At 42.8% G+C, this 20,190-nt stretch overlaps 1 protein-coding gene across 1 annotated transcript in view; it reads right to left on the reverse strand.

Annotated features, from left to right (window-relative positions):
- Positions 1–348: 348 nt before the first annotated feature.
- Micu2 (mitochondrial calcium uptake 2) overlaps positions 349–20,190 on the reverse strand; it is a 70,322-nt gene continuing 50,480 nt past the window's right edge. Inside the window, exons 7-12 of the mRNA XM_055617106.1 lie at positions 13,713–13,778; positions 11,781–11,878; positions 7,852–8,023; positions 3,244–3,352; positions 2,703–2,860; positions 349–1,521 (exon numbers count right to left, since the gene is read on the reverse strand). Coding sequence (XP_055473081.1) covers positions 1,417–1,521; positions 2,703–2,860; positions 3,244–3,352; positions 7,852–8,023; positions 11,781–11,878; positions 13,713–13,778 — 708 coding nt within the window. The 3' untranslated portion in view covers positions 349–1,416. The remainder of the gene's footprint in view (positions 1,522–2,702; positions 2,861–3,243; positions 3,353–7,851; positions 8,024–11,780; positions 11,879–13,712; positions 13,779–20,190) is intronic.

Raw genomic sequence — 20,190 nt, forward strand, 5'->3', positions numbered from 1 at the left:
ACCAGGGAGGCAGAGGCAGGTGGATCTCTGTGACTAACTATCAAGTTCTAGGCCAGGCAGGGTAACATAGTGAGATCCTCTCTCGAAACAACCCAAGCCCCAAACTACCATGTTCTCAGCAGTTAAAGGACAAGGTGCTTGAGAGATGGCTCAAAAAGTTAAAGCACATCCTGTGCTTGAAAAGGACCTGGGTTTGGTTTCTGGCACATACACAGTGGCTCACCATCCATGTAGATACAAGGCGTATATACATACGTTTAGCTAAGACACTTACACACTTAAAATAAAATAGATAAATCTTAAAAAAAAAAGTAGACAACAGACCAAAATGATGATACCATCCAAGTCTAGCTTGTGACTTAATGAATTTATTGGGATTAAGTCAGGGACATGGGTGAGGGGTTACTTACAGGAACAGGGACTTCCACATACATGCCCACTTGTACACACATATATAAACATGTACATAATCTCCCCATAACATTATTTCATATTTATTTTATTGCCAACTATTTTATAGTGCCATGTTGACTGTTTCCCACAACCCATTTTATCTTACCTTATGCGACTTTGATCTTATGATCATTTGTGTGTATGTGTGTGTGTGAGTGTTGGGGCTGGAAGTCAGTTTACAGCTTATTAGGAGAGTGTGGTACACAACTGTATCCTATGCTGGCTGAGCTCCCAAACGTGTGTTTGGCAGAGAACACTGTATATTAAAAAAGCATGAAGAAATTTAAAAAGCAAGCCTGTTTTCTTGTATCAATGTAAACACTTTGTCCTGCTTCCAGACACTGTCACTTACATGTTTTCAAGGCAGGGAGCATGCTGCCAGGAGACAGTCAGGCAGGATAGGAAACAGCAAAGACACTGGGGCAAGTGTGTCAAGTGCATTTACTCCCTAGGAGCGTCACAGCTTTTGGAACCAGCACCTGTCTTGAGAATAAAGCCCCTCCCTGATGGCACTTGTTCAGCCCTTAGGAAGCACATCACGTTCTCCCGTTCAAGCACTCAGTGATGGCCTTGGCCTCCAGTTTCCTAAAGCATCACTTTGCATACAGGCCTCTGACAATGCATTGTGTGTTCATAAGGAAACACCTGTGTAATGAAAACCTACCAAGAAATTACTGAGTGAGAGCTGGTGCGATGGTTTATCAGGTAAAGGCACTTGAGGGTAAAGCTTATGACTTGAAGTCAGTCTCTGGGACTCCCATGGTAGGAGGAGAGAACTGGCTCCGACAGGGAGGGCTCTGATTTCCACGGTGGCACACACTTATATGCACCTCCTCAGCCCCCAGATCCCCCAATCAGAAAATGAGTACATGGCACCTTACATGCCAAAGCAACTCAATAAAGACTTATATCCCAAATCCTGGCACTTCGCTTCGAGCAATGTAGTTGCTACAAATCTTTTCCTTAAAAAGGGCCCCTGCCAGCTTGTCTCCAGACTTCCTTCACTCCCTTAATGCTTTCCCTCTTCACGCATTTCCAGTATTCTTGAACACCCTGATGCTGCGGCACCTGTCAAACAGAGAGAAGATCAGCAGTCACCGGTGTTCAGGCGAGGCATGGCGTCATGTCTACTATGGCCTTAACCACACTTCTCTAAAGCAAGCTGAAGATGGGTTACTTTTATATGTTAATCCCTTCACATGTGCTGTGGGCATCCTTGTAAATTAATTTTTTTCTATGTTGCAAATGAATATCCTTGTTATGAGCACATGTGTCACATTCTCCATTAACCTCTTTCCTGTCTCTCATTCTAACTTCCTACTGTCTTTGTAGAGGCTCTAGACCCAAGTTATGCTGATGAAAATTTCCTTCATTAGAGTACTTCTAGTAGATGCCAGTGCAAACAAAATTCTGGGCTGTGTTGTCCCCAGTCAGAGCCCAGCACATGACTGAGAGCTCTGTGTGCTTTAAGTCTAGTTCCCAGTGGAGCCACTGCTGGTAGAACCCATTAGTTCTCTGTAATTATATAGATGAGGTAGCTGAGGCACAGAGAAACTAAGCGGCTTTTCAAGATTCATCAGTTAATACACGACAGAGCAGGATTTGAACCTAGAAATAGAAACTGAGGTCAGATCCAAAGTCAGATTTTTTTTTTTTTTTTTTTTGAGACAAGGTTTCTCTGTGTAACAGCCCTGGCTGTCCTGAAGCTTTGTAGACCAGGTCAGGTGTGATGGTGCACTGTGGATCACTGTGCGTTCCAGACCAAGGCTGATTTTTGAATAGTGGTTTTCCATTACGTTCAGATTTGTGTGCGTGCATGGATAGCCAAATGTATGTGCATACATGTACACAGAGGTCCGCCTTGGGTGTCAGTCACTGGTGTGAAGCTCAAACAGGCTGCTCTGGCAAGATGGCAACCCCACGGCCCCAGCTGTCTCTGCCTCCCCCAAAATGAGATTCCAAGCACAAGTGGCAGTGCCTGGCATTTACATGGTGGACTCTGAGGACTAAACTCAGGTCTTCACTAACTGAACCATTTCTGCAGACTCAGGTTATTTTTAAAGCAAAGAAAATGCTAACTAGTATTCTTTGTAAAAGATGGTTCAGTGTACTGGTCATAGTGAATAATCTCTGTATGAATGATTAAGATTCCACTTAACAGATGACATTTGCCCTAAATTCTAGGCTTAATACCATTGTCACTAACATGTAAAAAACAGAGTTTAAACAGACAAACAAAAATATTTTACCCATAAACCTCGATGCATCCTGTTTTTCAATACTCCAAGAAACTCCTCATGGCTGAGGCATTCATCACCATCCAGGTCAAAGATCTTGAAGACAGTGTCCAAAATATTGTTTGAGAGCTCTTGTCCAGTTGCTACTTTCACAGCTCTCTTAAACTCCGCTAAAAAGCAAAACAAGAAACTGCCAATCACTCAAGTCTAGAGTGGATTTAATCCACATTTCCAGTGTTTGAGATGTAAACACAAAAATACCCACAGGAGTAAATTCAAATCATGCATTAAGTAGGGAAGTGTCATGAAAGTAACTTGAGCCATTTCAACTTGATCAAGGCTCCCCATAACATACTCAATTCTGTTCCCTTCCCCCTTCTTGAGAATAAGAAAGTAAAAGAAATAAAGCAACTCTTGAGTAAGTGTGTTGATGCTATGAACTGAAAATAAGCAAGATGCATTATTTTATTGTTAATCATCTTCTTGACTGGTATCATCTACTGATTAATGGAACTACTTCTAGACAACAAAAATGAAATGATTCGTATCTTACCCAGTCTCACAGGGCGATGAGCTAAACTAAACATTTGCATGGCGATAGCAAAGTCTTCCAAATGCGTTGTAAAATGGCAAAATGACTTGAACTCATCCAAACTAATGCTCTAGTAAAATAAAGGGTTTTAAAAATTACAATTTTGTATATACATCGAAATCTTATTGCTGCCAAGTCTTCTATCCTAAAGCTAATGAACTTTAGATCCCTCTAAGCAAGCTGATAACATGTTGAAGACACACAGTAAGAAATGGATTCTACAGCTGAGGAATGTCCACAGGAGTGAGGGCTACCATGTGACCATGGGTCCTTCCTAGTTTCCTTATTCTCATTAGAAGACTGCAGAGGTAAAGTGAGGTCATGGGTAGGCTGTAGCCCAGGGAGGCTCATGTCTAAGGGACGACACATTAGCACTGATTACTGCTTTTATTCCCTTTCTCTGTGGATATGTGCACACACCCAGAAAACAGCAGCCATACAAGGACCCAGAAGACACAGTGTAGAAGCTAAGAGGCATTTCACCAAAACACAGTATAAACTCAGCCTTGCTGGTACTTTAACCTTAGACTTCAAGTCTCTAGAACAGAGAAGGCAGGCTTCTGTGCTTTGTCTACAGTCAAGGAGACTAATACACCTTCTTCAGTGTGTTTACCAGAGTGCAGGGAACTGAACAAGATGGCCTATGCTGAAATTCAGCTCTGCCATCTACAATGTGTATGCTCTTAGCCTAAATCTCAGGTAGGCAACTCTTAGGTTTCTTTGTTCAACATCTGTGGAGTAGAACAACTGAGATGTGAACCCTAGTCTATCTAGTTTCAGTATCTATGGACCTAAGACCAAACAAAAACTATGATAAAAAGCTACTTTTGCCAGTAAAAAGAAATCAGACAGAAAATCCTCCTCCTTTAACTGATGCTGCCCAGACTGATTTCAAACTCACTGACTGTGTCAGTCTCCAGAGTAGCCAGGTTACAGGTACTTGCCCGCAGAGCCACTGTGTTAAAGTTCTTTTTATTTTCATTTTTCTTTTGAGACAGGGTTTCTCTGTGTAGCCATGGCTGTCCTGGACTCACTTTGTAGACCAGGCTGGCCTCAAACTCAGAGATCTGCCTGCCTCTGCCTCCCTGAGTGTTGGGATTACAGGCATGTGCCACCACACCCACCTAGTATCAAAGTTTTTTAAAAAATTATCTTTTTATTAATTATAATTTATTCACTTTGTATCCCAACTGTAACTCCCTCCCTCAATTCCCTCCCAATCCTACCCTCTCTCCCTCTTTGCCCATGACCCTCCCCCAGTCCATTGATAGGAGAGATCCTTCTCCCATCTGATCCTAGCCTATCAGGTCTCATCAGAAGTGGCTGCATTCTCTTCCTCTGTGGTCTGGTCAGGCTGCACCCCCCCTCAGGGGGAGGCGATCAAAGAGCAGGCCACTGAGTTCATGTCAGAGACAGTCCCTGTTCCCATTACTAAGGAACCCACTTGGACACTGAGCTTCCATGGGCTACATCTGTGCAGGGGTTCTAGGTTATCTCTATGCATGGTCCTTGGTTGGAGTATCAGTCTCAGAAAAGACCCCTGTGCCCAGAGGTTTTTTTTTTTTTCTTTCTCTCCTTGTGGAGGCTCTTGCCTCCTCAGGTCTTCCTATCTCCCTCTTCTTTCATAAGATTCCCTGTACTCTGCCCAAAGTTTGGCTATGAATCAAACTGGGTCCTCTGCAAGTGCTCTTAATCACTGAGCTATCCCTCCAATCCCTGCAAAAAAAATTGTAAGGAATATATGCCCAAGCCAGAGAAGACTGCAGTGGTGTGAAGGGATGGTCTTCCTCCTTTGATCCCTCTTCCCATCTCAGTGCAAAGGCAGCAACAGTGCATGTATGCTTCCAGAAATACACAGCTCCTACAACAGCAGCTGTGTACCTCAAATAACACAAACCGCCTGTCTGAACTTGGGAACAACCTCTTCTTCACACATTTCTACACTCTGCCTTCTTTTTCTCACAGTGAATTTTTCAGCACAGTTGTGAAACAACGAGTGTTTCTCTGTATCATATCTTGATGTTGAAACAGGCCTCGAGTGCCAACCTTCTGATGTCTCCTTTCTTTTCTTTTCATTATGCCCTGAGATGTGACCTCAGCCTCTTGTGCTTGCTAGGCTCTTCCAACAGGTGGAAATGGCATCTTGTTGGCATCTGAACTTGTACATCCTCAAAATGAGGTTTTACATTGCTCATATGTGATTTCTCTTCTTGTAACTTTATGTCCTGTCCTGGTGAGGGTTATCATTGCTGTGATATAACATCACAACCAAAGCAATTTGGGGAGAAAAAGGCCTGTTTGGCTTATGCTTTCAAATCTCTGTTCTTCATCAAAGGAAGCCAGGACAAGAACTCGAAGCAGCACTGGAGCCTGAAGTGGATGTTCAGGTCATGGAGGGCGCTGCCTACTGGCTTGGTCCTCATGGCTTGCTCAGCTTGCTTTCTTACAGCACCCAGGACCACAAGCCCAAGGATGGCACTGGTACCATCCACAATGAGCTGGGCCCTCCACCATCAAGCACTAATTAAGTAAATGCCCTGTAGGCTTGCCTATAGCCTGATCTTACAGAGGCATTTTCTTAATTGAGGTTCCCTTCTCTCAGATGACCAGAGCTTATATCAAACTGACATAAAACTATCCAGTACATGGTCTTTTCCCCACAATTGGTAGGCTGCTGGGTGGCCTCTTTTCAGCAGAGGCACAACTGCCTTTTTAGTTCCTGAACATCTTCCCAAGGATGTATGCATCATTGGCAGCCCTGAATACACAGTGTTTTCCCCAGACAAAGGACAACTTTGCTTACTGTTAACATAATGAAAACAATGCCTCTTTCTGCAGCAAGGGTCAGGAAACCTTGCTTCCTGGCTCTTCTGAAAGACTGATTGGTTTGGCTGTGGATGATCTCCTGCACAGTAGCTTTCCTCTGGGAATCTCAGAATCACTGTTATGGGCAAGGGAAAACTAGCCCAAACAGGATGCTCGTGCTGTTGCTATGGGTATTAGTTGTCTCTGACCCAATCATCTTGTGTAAGCATCCATTAAACTGTGCAGGGTAATTTGGAAACAGATAAAAATTTCAGATACTTTATAGTAGTTGACAGACTGATCTTTAAAGTTCTCATATAATAGAGAAGTCTCAGATCCTTAAGTGTTTGATAGTTACAGATTTTAAAAGAGTCTATGACATCCTTCAGCTGTCACTCTGACACAGCCCAGGACATTTACATGTATAACATTTGAGTTTCCTATTCAATCCTAGGAACATCTCTAGAATCAGGTAAGTTTCCTTTATATCTAATCAAGGTTGTAAACTTTCCTTTTTCTTTTGGTTCTTTGAGACCCAGTTTCTCTATGTAGCCATTGGCCGTCATGGAACTAGCTCTGTAGAACAGGCCGGCCTTGAACTCAGAGATCTGCCTGCTTTTGGCCCCTGAGTGCTGGGGTTAAAGGCGTGCACCCCCCACCCTCCTCTTGATTTTTTGAGATAGGGTTTTTCTGTGCAGCCCTGGCTGATCTGGAACTTGCTCTCTAGACTGGGCTGCCCTCAAACTCAAGATCCATTTGCCTTGACCTCTGGAGTACTGTGATTAAAGACCTCTGCCACCACTGTAAACATTTAAAAATTTTAAAACTTAAATTCCTCTGATGCATTTCCATTGCAATTATCAATGGAATTGCTTGTCTGTGTATGGTGACACACAGGAGGCTGGGGCAGGAGAATCACAAATTCAAGGCCTTATTGGACTACACCCTGAGACCTTGTCTCCAGAGGGAAAAAGCAGCACTTATATTTTATCTTTTCCATTCTGCTAGAACAGCTTTTACAGGCTAGAGACGGCCTATCAGTTATTAGTATTAGCTGCTCTTGCAAAAGACCCAGATTCCTGATGCCTACACAGAGTGGGTTGCAATCTCCTGAATCTCCAGCTTCTGACACCATGCCTTTGCTTTGTTATCATGGATTCTAACTCCCTGAAACCATAAGCCCATGGTGAATGCCTTAGTCATGGTATTTTATCACAGCAACAGAAAAGTAACTGAGACATGTACAAAAACCATGATTGCTAGTTTGGTCATTATCATTTTGTATGTCACACACATATCACATTTTCTCACTAAAACTTTGTGCACAGGATAGGCAGTCTAATATGCTAATGACAGCAGACATTTCATTGAATTCATATTGTTCCTAATGGTTTTCTGTGGACTCTGTTGGGCTCTCTAGGCACATAATCAAATCCTATGTAAGTGGAGACAACCATGGTCTCCTTTCCAAGTTTTCTAGTGTTTACAGACAACCTTGCTCTTCTACTGGCTCAGCTCTGCTGAGCAGCATCAGTGAGTGGTGATGCTTGTCCTTGCCTCAGGAGTGGAGCTGTGGCCTCACAGGGGCTGTACTGTCTCAGGCAGCTCACTCAGGGAGGTAGTGAGTAGGAAATGCCCTTGACCTGGGCCTATGCTTCAGTATTGGAGCACAGTCTGAGTTAACTTACGAGCCACTTTACCTGGTTATGTGAAATTTCTAGTCTGCTTAGTTTCTATCACGTGCATAAGAAAAAGCATACCAACCTCTCCTATTGACAACTTTTCTCTCACATTTTTCCAGTAAATGTCTTTATTTTCAGTGTCAGTGTAGAAAAGTAGCCACTCTGCAAAGTCTTCTTTTCTCATAAAATTCAGACCTTTAGAAAACTGAAGGAATTCCATTTCTTGAACTTCTGTTTGTAAATTTTCCACAAATCTAAATATTAAAATAAGAAACTGGTATAAGCAGCTGGTGGCATTTGACCAGCAAGGCAGCCCCTCTTTCCAACCAAGTAGCTGGCCTCTGGCAGGAGAGCAGAAGGTAGCCTCAGGGCTGTGTAAGGGGAGAAAGGAGTAGAGAAACTGGTGAAGTCCAGTTCCTGTTCACTCTGTCCAGCGTGTTTGTGCAGATCATACCGGCAACCAAAGCTGTGGTCAATGTGAAGGTGTAAAAGTTTGCCAACGTTATACAGAAAAACCCTGTCTAAAAAAGCCAGGGGGGGGGGGGGGGGGGGGAGAAGAGCCACAGAAAATAATATTCTGTGGAAAGCATTTTTTCCAATGTAGAAACATTATCAATAACTGGGAAAATGAAAATTTAGGAGAGGAAACTCCCTTTTAGAACCTTAATAATTAATGGTTTGTACTGTTTTTCAGACACCAAAATAGAAACAATGACTTTGAATCAGAAGCTTGGGTCTTCATGAAATTAATTATCTGTAGTCTTTTGGGCAACAGCATCAATCTATGGACTCAATATTCCTTTTTTATAAAGACAGCATGGTACTTTGATCAAAGTCACAGCAATAGGTTCCTGGGAGAATACAAGTTGAATAACTCTAAGGGTGACTTTTGTTCTCCGGAATGAGAATCTCGGGAGGTTGTGCTGGGCTTATCACCTGAGACGTGCGGAGGCATTATGAGAATCCTAAGTTTTCATGTTCTGCAATATGCTTTACAGTCTCTCTCTCTGCATGTCATATCACAATTTAAAATGGGTAGAATATATATATGGGATTTAAAAAAAAGGTACATTCATTCCACTAGGAGAAAGCCACCATGGTTTATAGCTTGCTTTAGGGTCTGCATTTTCCCCATAAACTTCAGGAACATGGAGCCTACAACATCTGCCAAATGTACCAGATGCACAAATTTTTCGACATTATGTTTCTTTCTGTGCCAAAGCAGAATTTTGTCTATAACTTAATGCATTTTGGGTTGAACTAGTTGGATAGAGAGGTATTGTACTGGTATGTCTTCCCTTTTATTTTACTGCACCTTATCGTACTGTGTACTATGATAATATTCAATGACTTTTATTTTTTATTGTGTTCGTTTGTATGTGGGGATGTGTGTTAGTATGTGTGTATGAGTATCTGTGTGTTAGTGTGTGTGGAGGTGCACGTGTTGTGTGTGTATAGCTACATGTGTGTTAGTGTGTGGAGGTGCATGTGTTGTGTGTGGGTGTGTATGTTGGGGTGCTTATGAAGGCTAGAAGTTGAAGCTTATTGTCTACTTTAATCACTTTCCCACCTTATTTTTTGGGACAGGGTCTGCCACTGCTGAGTTGGTGGCTCTGGCCGGGACTATTCTGTCTCCGCCTCCGCAGCACTGGAGTTACAGGCAGATGCTGCCATGCCTGCTTTTTCACATGGTTGCTGGCAAACATACTCAGGTCTTTGTGTTTATAGCAAACACTTCACTGACTGAGCCATCTCCTCAGCCCCTTGACTGATTCATATTAGGATTATTAAAAGAATGCTTTATTTGTAAGTAAATAGATAGCAAACGAAGAGACCTGGCACAGCAATAGAGCTGTGATCTCATTTCCCCCTCGGTCTTCTGAGACAGGAAGAAGGTTGGGAAGGGGTTGGCAGGCTGGCCAACGAAGTGGGGCAGGAGGTGAGGTACTGTGCTGGGCTGCTGAAGTGCTGGAGGAGAAGTAGAGGAACCAGAGCCACCAGAAGAAGGGAATTAATTGTACTTGATGACCAACTGGACAGAGAATGAGAGAGAAGCCAGAGGTAACACCTTATTCTGAGTGGCACTGGTTACAGTGTGCTTCTGTTCACTGGGCTCAGTTATAAAAGGGAAGAATCCCTATCTCTCCTGGCATATCTCCTTGCAATGCCAAGGGCCTTTTTAAGAAAAACCATCTGGAAGGGGAGGAGGACCTCCCCTATCAGTGGACTTAGAGATGGGCAGGGAGGAGATGAGGGAAGGATTGGGAGGGAATGTGGGAGAAGGCTACAGCTGGGATACAAAGTAAATAAACTATAATTAATATAAAAATAAAAAAAAATTAATAAAAAAGGATATATATATGAAAAACTACCTGATAAATGTATGTGAGACCCTGAACAACTTCATTGGCTGTACACCTTTAGCTGGGGCTTCCTCTTTATCTACTCCCAAATTCCCACATGGGTAAGATCAGGGAGCAGTCCTTCTCACTGACAGAGCACACCACGCAATGCAGCTGGACAGTGTGCATGTCTGCCACATAGCTTGCGAAAGGGGCCATGCTAGCATTTGAGTTGCAGACTGACATGCAACAGCGCATGATACACATATGCTTAGCATTTGAGGCACAGACTGACATGTAACAGCACATGGTAAACATATACTTAGCAAATCTTAGCAAAAATGCAGTGAGCTGAGGAAGGTGCAGGTCCTCTGCCTTCCATATCAGTATTTTCCTGTGGTTCTGCTGTTTTTAGGACCTACTTTGAAACAGTGTTTAAAAAACTGCTGCGGGGAGGCAGTCGTAATCTCAGTGAGAAGGTAAGCAGAGCTCCGCCACGTTAATGTCTACAAAAATCCGATAATCTAAGTATCATCAGCCCAGTTTTACAAAGAAATGAGTTCAGGGAAGTTAAATGAACTGCTTTAAGGCAGTAAAGCTTTTTGAGACCTGGAGCTGTCTGCCTCCTAGTGCACTGTTTTCACAATACAGCTGTCAGGCTCTGTGGATTTACTGCTGGGCTCTGCAGAACAGAGCAGAGCCCCAACATTTTAAAATTTTTTGTTTGTTTGTTTTTGGTTTTTGAGATAGGGTTTCTCTGTGTAGCCATGGCTGTCCTGAAACTTGCTCTATAAACCAGGCTGGCCTCACAGATATTCACCTGCCTCTGCTTCCCAAGTGCTGGGATTAAAGGCGTGTGCCATAACTGCCTGGTTTTAGTGCAGAGGAAATCAGCTGATATCAGCCAGCACTGGCCCAAGCAAAGCTGCGCTCTGGGGCGCAGTGCATGGCCTTTGTTGGGCTGGTTTGTTTTGTGTGAAGAACAAAGTGGCAGGGTGGTGGTGGCACTCATCTTTAATCCCAGAACTTGGGAGGCAGGCTCAGGCGGTTCTCTATGAGTTCTCTGTGAGTTCCAGGATAGCCTGGTCTACAGAGTGAGGCCAGGACAGCCAGAGCTATGTAGAGAAACCCTGTCTCAAAAAAACCAACCAATGAATCAATGAACTAATCAACCAACTCACCCACCCACCCACCCAAATTGATGCTAAGGGAATGTTTCTTAACTGCCAGTATCAAATTACCAAAAGGAAATACTGCATTTTACAAATGCAAAACAGACATTATTTTTAGATAGGCTGGACTATTTTGAGACTAGTAACTTTATGTTTTATAGGTTAAGTTCTCAGTGAGAAAGCACTTAAAGATCCAATAAATAGTATCTAGGTTTATAGCCGTGGTTCTCAACCTTCCTAATGCTGTAACACTTTAGTACAGTTCCTCATGTTGTGGTGACCCCAAGCCATAAAATTATTTTCATTGCTACTTCGTAACTGTAATTTTGTTACTGTTATTAATCATAATGTAAACATTTTTTGATAGAGGTTTGCTAAAAGGATTGCAACCTGCTGGTTTAAAGTCTGAATTCTAGGAAATGAGTGTATATTCAGTTTTTTCATTTCTTACATATAAAATAAATAATTAATTCCCAAATAAATATGTTTATGCTTACCTTCGAAATTCTTTATAATGAAGCTTTTTTTCTCCTTTTTTCCCAAAGAAACACACTTGAAGGGTTGTGTTAATTCCAGGCTCTTTCACTGTTGGTTCCTATAAAAGAGGACAAAAAGGAACCCGTGGGCTGGGGTGTGGGAAATATCCACAACTGTGTCCTGTAGGACACGATGGGAGGAGAGCAGTAGCTCCTTCTGTTTCTATTACTTTTGCCTAATAGGACCCATTCCCTTTCCCTCCCTTCCACTTAACATCCCTTTGTGATAAAAGCCCCAGAGAACTACAGAAGGAACACACCCTAACAGGACAAACCGATAGCCAACATTATACTACATGGGTGAAAACAGTCGAAAATCTGGAAGAGTCAAGGGTGCCTATCTCCTGCCCTCATTTAATACAGCCGGGGTTTTCACACCTGGCTTTATGTAGTAAGCCCTTGTAATGCTCCTTGAAATGCTTCGGCACAGCTGCCCAGAGGTTCGCTCTGCAGCCCACATCACATAGTCTGGAGTCTGGAACCCAGCACCCCTTAGATCTCTAGCCTATTCTCCTTGCCTCACTGCTGATGTTTCTCGAAGAGTGCAGTTCAGACAGGTTATTATTGAACTCTGGTCAGGACCACAGGATTACCCTTCTCCAGAACCTGCCTGTTTAAAATGGGCTGCCTAACTCAAATAAATGAAAGACTCTGGTGCCTCTTAGCAAAGGTCTGCTGCCTGTGGAGGGGAGGTTGTTTTGGTTTTTGAGAGGATCTCATTATGTAACCCTGGCTGGCCTAGAACTTGCTTTGTTAACCAGGTTAGATTTGAACTCACAAAGATCCATCTGCCTCTGCCTCTTGCGTGCTGGGATAAGGATGTGCTCCCGCCAGAGGTTGTGATTTACTTACACAATTGAAATAGGTATGTGCTAAAGTGATGGACTGTTTCAGAAGTTTAAGAAAATCTCACAAGATGCAGTTAACATTAATAGGTTATCAGCTGAAATGTATTGGTATACACCACTGGTGGAAACGACAATTCATTTGTATCCCCTGCAACATAGTGGCTGGTATTTGTCAAAATCTGATAATCTTGTCAAAAGTCACAGTTTTTGGTCCAGCAATTGAATTTCTGGTAAGTCACCCCTAAGATACAGTCATCTGTGTATTAAATAGTGAAATCCTAGGATTATTCCTTGCAGCCTTATGAACTACTTCCCAAAAGGGGGATGACAGCATAAACATTATAGCTATGTAACAATGTACTCTGAAGCCATAATGAGAACGAGACAGTGAGCTAGGGAGATGGCTTAGTGTATAAAGCACTTGCCACACAAGTGTGAGGACCTGAGCGCAGACCCCCAGAGCCTACTGAGCGTCAAATGCAGCAGCACCCTCTGCAATCCCAGGCTCCTGCTCGGAGGCGGGAGGTGGAGACAGGAGGCTCCTCAACGAGGCAGGCAAGGACAGTATGAGAAGTTGTAGTCTCACAGCCACACCAGTGAGGCGGCACACATGTCCCCCCCTGCTGCCCATATGTTAAGATGTGATATTTAGGTATACTACGTGAAAATGAAAAATGTAGAGCAATATACAGTATACTACTGCTTATATAAAAACAAAAATCAAACTGGTGGGTGCTGTAACACCTCCAACTCTTTCACTAGGGAGGATTGCTGAAGGTCAATGTCAGCCTGAGCTACAGAGTGTGACCTTGTCTCAAAAACAAAACAAAACCAAAAACTCAACCAACCACCCACCACCACCACCAAGAAAATGACCGCCCATCTACCCAGGAACGGCACCTACTGCCCGGGGGTTGGGGGCACTGGTAGCCAGCCCTGTGTATAGGGTGTGCTGTGGCACCAAGTTCTTCAGAAATCCCACAGTGACCTGGGGAGAGGAGAGCTATCACCAACAGCACGTGTTTGGAAATGTTCACTTACATACCTGATATTCTGTCTCAGTAGTCTTCACGGTCTTGAATCGATCTTGCTTACTTATGATCTTCTGCAGCTGAAAAGAGTACAGGCACGAGCTTACAGGTCTGTCTAATGCAGTTTTCAAGCTAAGCTGAGAGCAGATGCTAAGCGGGCGTCTGTGGGCTGACTGCTGGCCATGTAAGACAACAGGAGGAAACAGATGGAAAGTCCACCATGGCCACAGCCTTCTGCTCAGCAGCAGCTTCTCCAACAGACAAGCTCGAATAGCTTCGAGGCTTCGTACCTCGCAGGTGATTTTTCTCAGGTGATTTTTATTCAGGCTTGTTTCTTACACCACTGATAGTTTACAGTCACAACTCCAAATACATGCTGCAGCCGAGGCTAGTCTTCTATATATGCTCTTCCTTTTATTTATTTGTAACATGTTGAAATACTGACAATTTTTGTTAATTATAAAACTATAACAGTTTCTTAAAACTGAATGTTAAATAACCTACCTACCTTTCAGAGTCATTTGTACCAGTCTTCATGTGGAAAGCAAATTAAAAGAAAAGGATTTAAAAAAATGAGATGTACACAAAATCTCAAACTATGGTTTAGATCAATTAGGAAACAAATCATCAGGACTTTTTTCTATGTAGTTTGTTAGTAATTTACAAACTGCTGACATTAAATCACAAATTTTCAATCTCAACTTGGCACCTCCTTTTCAGTTTGTTTAAGAAATGGGTCATGCCGGGTTTTGTAAAGCCCTCCCTCAGTGCCCCTCCTGGCTGAGGGGAGCAATGAAAAGCTTCACACCTTTTATGTCTGTCATTAAACCTCACATTTTGTATTCCTCCCTTTGCTCAACACCTTCACTTCTTTCATGCAAAAGCGAACATAATCCAGCAGAGAGAAGAGCCTCCTACAGCCGCCGTGAGAGCGGCACTCAGCCTCAGGCAGCATGAGCTATCTCGCTCAGTTTATCTACGCTTCACTTGCTGATCCCTGCCTCGTTACTGTTTACAGTGCTTCAGAAGAAAACAAAGCAGAACCAAACCCAGACCACACATTAAAATGCAGACCCATGCCTTGTATACGTGATAGCTGTTTTCTCTGCAGTCAGTCTGTTCTTCCTGAAGCAGTTGTTTTTTAACTCTAAGTTTACCCCACCTAGCTTTCAAGAGAAACTGAATACTCCATATTGTTTTGCATGTGCCTTTTTCCTTTCAGCATCTCTGTGGCTTGTTTCTATTCACCACTGAGCTGTGTTGCAGTAACTACAACACTATTTAAACTTATTTACTTGACTGGTGATCTAGGTCTGCTATGTTGATCATAATGAATCAAACTGTCACGACCATTTTTGTAGAGCTCAATTTTATGGACACTGGTTTAATTTTCCTTGGCTAGATATGCATGCAGCAGGGTAACTGCACTGTTTAACTTTATTTAAAAACAAAAACAAAACTGTCAAATTTCTAAAGTGAACTGAAGTCCTGGCTAGGCTGGAATTCACAGAGATCTACTTGCCTCTGCCTCCCAAGTGTGGGATTGAAGGCATGCATGCCCCGCCATGAACTGAAGTACATCCTCCCCAGCATTTGCTGTTATGGACCTCTTTAGCTTCAGCTAGTCTCTTGGGTGTATGGTATGTATCACCATGGCTTTAAAACTTCAACTTCCTTAGTGTGAGTGATAACATGCCTAACACTCATTCATGCACTTTTTTTCTTGTCTACTATAGTCTGGCCATGAAAAAAAAAAAAAAAAAACCAAGCTGTAAAGGTCATTATGTATTTTGGATTCAGTTCCTTTGTGAGACAAGGGTCTGGAAGTATTCTATCCTAATTTCTGTCCTATCCATTTATCTTCTTACCATGTAGCCCTGGGCTAGCCTTGGACTTGAGAGCCTCTTGTCTTAGCCTCTGAAGCATCAGTATTACAGGTATGCACCCATATGCCTGACCACACTCATTTCCTCACGGTGTTTTCCGCAGAATTTTTCACTGTGGTGCAGGCAAGTCATCATGGCTGTCTTTTGTGGATACTGTCTTCAGCGCCCTAAGAGACTACCTTGGGCTGGGGATGAAGTTCAGTGGTAGGGATTTACCTAGTATGTGGGAGGCCTTGGGGTTGCATTCCCCCAAACTGTGAACAAAAACACAAGAACTAAACCATACCACACCAAGCCAAATGAGTCTGTCTCTCCTAAATTCTGAAGATAGCTGGTGATATTTTCAACCTGGAAATTTAACTATTTTTGTGTATGGCTAGTTCCCTTTTCACACTATCAGTTTTTCTAGCACAACTTGTTAATTATAAAAAGGTTTCTTCCCCTATTTATTGACTTGGTGAGTTTACTGAAAAGTGAGCACAGAGTATAGACTCTGTCATTTTCCACTGATTGGCCTCCATGTTAGTGTCAAGAGTATAAATGATTTTGGTCACTTTGTGGGTGTTCTTTCTTTTCCACCCTTTTAGCTACTAACACTAGACAGGAGAGAAAAAGGATAGAGGAAAAGGGAACGAAGTTATCACTAGACTCCTTCCTGCTGATTAGGGACACCAGGTTCCTTGGGGCAAGTTTGATTTTCGATATCAGGATATCTAATTTCTTCTCGTTTTATTTTATTTATTAATTTTTTTGTACATACCTACTTGACAAACCGCAACCAACCAGCCAGCAAAAGCCACCCTGCCTCTCGGGGCTCCAGCAGTGCCCATCAGTCCAAACATTACACGCTCACAGAAACTATCAGCAGCTGGCAAAACCAGGCCCCTGCTAGAGCACAAGGCAAATCATAGTCAAGCTGTTGTCAAGCAGCCTCATATCCCCACACCTGGGATTAAAACGAAAACATATTCCTGTAACATTTCTGTTTTTTAAAAAGAAACCAAAATTATGACATTGGCACAACAGAGCCACAGAGCGCTGTCCAGTCCTGATGTCAGCTGCTGCCTCAGCCAGCTTTGCTTCTGTTTCTTAAGACTGACATTTCTCAGACCTCTATTTTGACATGTACACTTAATTATTTTTAATTTTTTTAAACTAAGCCTTCTTTTTGCAGTACTGGGGATTACAGCCCAGAGCTTTGTGTGTTTCAGAATAGCTTTTTCAACGTCTATAAAGACATCAGCTTGTCCTCTGCACCTTGAGGTCTGTGTGAACGGGTCCTGACACATCTGAACTTGTTAACATCTGTACTGCTCTACTTAGTCACACCTCCTCAGGTTCTACCAGCAACTCAGCAACACTTTCTTTGCTTTTTAAAGATTTATTTTACTTTATCAATGTTTTGTCTGCAAGCATGCATGTGTACCGCAGGACTGCTTGGTGTCCATGGAGGTCAGAAGTAGTTGGATTCCCTGGAACTGCAGTTATGGATGGTTGTGAGCCATCCTGTGAGTGCTGGGAACTGAATCTGGGTCCTCAGCAAGAACAACAAGTGTTCTTAATGCTGAGTCATCTTTCCAGCTCCTGCCAGAAATACTTGATGTTTCAGTGTAAGCTTTTTGTTAAACTTATTCATAATTACTTTCTGTTAGTTTATTTTGTCCTAGTAGAACTGACTTCCCAACTATTTCTGCCACAGGAATACATTTAATTTCTGTATACTAATCTTCTCTCTCGGGCTCATTTTACACTCACTCACTGTGCTTTTGTTTTTGGTTCCTTGGCATTTTCTATGGATTTGTGTCAGCTGGAGATAAAGCATGATTTGACTTCTTCCATTTTAATCTTTTCCCCTGTGTTTCTATTTAATTTTCTCCTCTTGAATGGCTGCTATTACTAGAATGTCCAGCAGGATGGTGAACATGCTTTATAAACAAAGCCTTTGCTCCTGATTCTGCAGTGAAGGCACTCAAAAGTCCCCCACCCCTCAAGCTAGATGCTGGGTTTGCTTTTTAGTTTCTTGGTGCTGGAGATTGAATGCAGGGTCTGATACAATTTGACCATACCCCAGACTCTCTAAGCTTTTGTAATGCTCTTCACCAGAATTAAGATACTGTTTTCCTACTTCACTGATCTTTAACAATGATTCATTTGGTTAAGTGTTTTGTGTACACTGACATGATTAGCGGGCACAGTGGTGCATACATGGATCTGCTGCATTTGGAGGTGGAGGTAGGAGGATCAGGAGTTCATAGGCAGCCTGGGTGTTGGACAAGAGCCGTCTCAAAAAGCTAAAGGTCAACAAAGAAATGGACAGCATATGTCTACAGGGCTCTTCTGCCCTGTCACTGTGCCACAGGGTGGACTGTGTAGACCGAGTTCTTCCCTACGGAGCTGACTGGCATTTTTATCTTCACCTCATTCACACAGGGACTGGTTTGCCTTTTCTGGACAAGTACTTCTGTATTTTGGCTTATGAGAAGAGGACTAGGATTCACTTCTTGGCAGGTTTTTCCCAGGTTTTAGTTGCCAGGAACATCATGAACTTTCTTTCCTTTGTCTTGGGTTTCTGGTGGTTTTGTAGAAGTTTGGCATCACCTCCATTTTAGTCCCAGTGAAGCCATCTGCATGAATGTTTTTGTGGGGAGATTTGGAGATAGTGATTTCCAGGCTTCTGATAGGCAGTTGTTCATATTTAGAAACCACGTCTTGTTAGTTATGTTGAAGACATGAGTCCACTTCGTCTGAGCATATATGAACTGTCTGTCACAGCACTTTAACTCTGTGCTGGGTCACCTGTAGCATCTGTGTCACTGTCTCCTTTGACTCAAAGTATTGTTAATGGATCCTTCCTTCCTTCCTACATTATTATTAATACTGGTGGAAATTCATCATTGTGTCTTCATAATTTAATTTTGCTGCTGTTATAAATCGTAATGTAAACATCTGATATTCGGGACATCTGGTACGTGATCCTCAGGCTGAGAACCACGGTGAGAATCTAGATTTGCTTCTGAGCAGTTCTAAGGGATCTGAAGCTCTTGTCTGGTCTTATGGGCACAAAACACCAAAACATAAAATAAATCTCTAAAAAGTTACTGTGTAAAAAGTAGTTTTTAAAAAAAACATGCAAATAGACGTTTTGCCTGAATGTATGTGCTACATGTATTCCTGCTTGAGACCAGAAGAGTGTGTTGGAGGCCCTAAAGCTTGAGTTACAGACCGTTATGAGCTGCCATGTAGATGCTGGGAGTGACCTGGGTCTTCTGCAAGGTTAACCAGTGCTACACACACACACACACACACACACACACACACACGTACACACACACACACTATAGTGCTTGTATTTATCTTTGATTTAACATTTCAGTTTGAGAGTATGAAGCTAAATATCCTGGTTCAGCACTTAACCCAGAGGGGCTTTCTCTTCCTCTAGCTTCTCACATGGTAGCACAGGACCTGGCTCATGGTAACAAGTTATCTGTGCCTGCTTTATGAGACCAGCACTTTTGGAGGTGTTGGGGAGACAGCAGTGAGGGACAGAGTGAAAGCACCCTCATGGTCACTCAACTTCCACACTGATGGGCTGAAGAAAATAAACAAGTAGAGCAACTGTGTGTGCTGACCAAAACCCCTGAAGCAGGGGACGAGACACAGAACTGGGGACGCTGGAGGCTTCCTTCCTCCAGGTGGTTCTCCTCGATGACAACAGTGCCAGGTTCTGCATGACTGAAAGTGCCTGAAGGGGTGGGGTAGGAACATCCAAGCACAGGGAAGCGCAAGAATTTGAGCACAGGGTGCCAGGTCATATACACAGACAGGTAAAGTTAAAACAAATAAGCTGTAAAAGAGCCTGGAGGTGCCCAGCTGCTAGATACAAATTCTGAATGACCAAGGATGTATTCTTGAATTATCCCAATCTCTGTTGATTAACATTTTCAATTTCAGGCTAAAAATGAATCATGCAGAGTCAATTTTCTTTGCTTCCAGGACACTTTACATTTGGGAATGGGAGAATCATTAGGAAACCAATGAGGATGAATTCTCCTGAAGGTTCTCCCTTATTTAGCAGCAACTCTAGCAGGTGTGCTTAGCTTAATAAACTCATAACACTCCTCTGTTAGAGCACAGTCCTTCCCACCAGCACGAAAGCAATGTGGAATGAAGGACCACCTAAGGAGCGGTTCCTCCTGGGGAACACACTTGGCATTAATCTACTGTCAAAGGAGCTGCTTAAAATCCCCTGGCACTTAGCCCACAAGCAGACGTACCATCTATCAAGGTGAAGATTACATGGATTAACTATTACTGGCTTTGATCACTGTCCACACTGTTTATCACACTTGACAGAGAGCAACTCATGTAGATGGTGACTCTTTCGCTAGTTCTCAGGGTGAAGAAGGTTTCATCCAGATGTTAATAAAACACAAATGTTCACAGGTATCGAAGTCATAAACGGAGGCAGTTTGCATGTTAGGACATGTTCTCAAGACATTACAGAAATGTATCTTATCACTGTACCACCATACCTGGCTCTTTCAAGACTGACTGACTGACTATCTATCTATCTATCTATCTATCTATCTATCTATCTATCTATCTA

This window comes from Psammomys obesus, unplaced genomic scaffold (genome assembly GCF_907164565.1).
Source record: "Psammomys obesus unplaced genomic scaffold, mPsaObe1.curated_primary_1811, whole genome shotgun sequence".
NCBI lineage: Eukaryota > Metazoa > Chordata > Mammalia > Rodentia > Muridae > Psammomys > Psammomys obesus.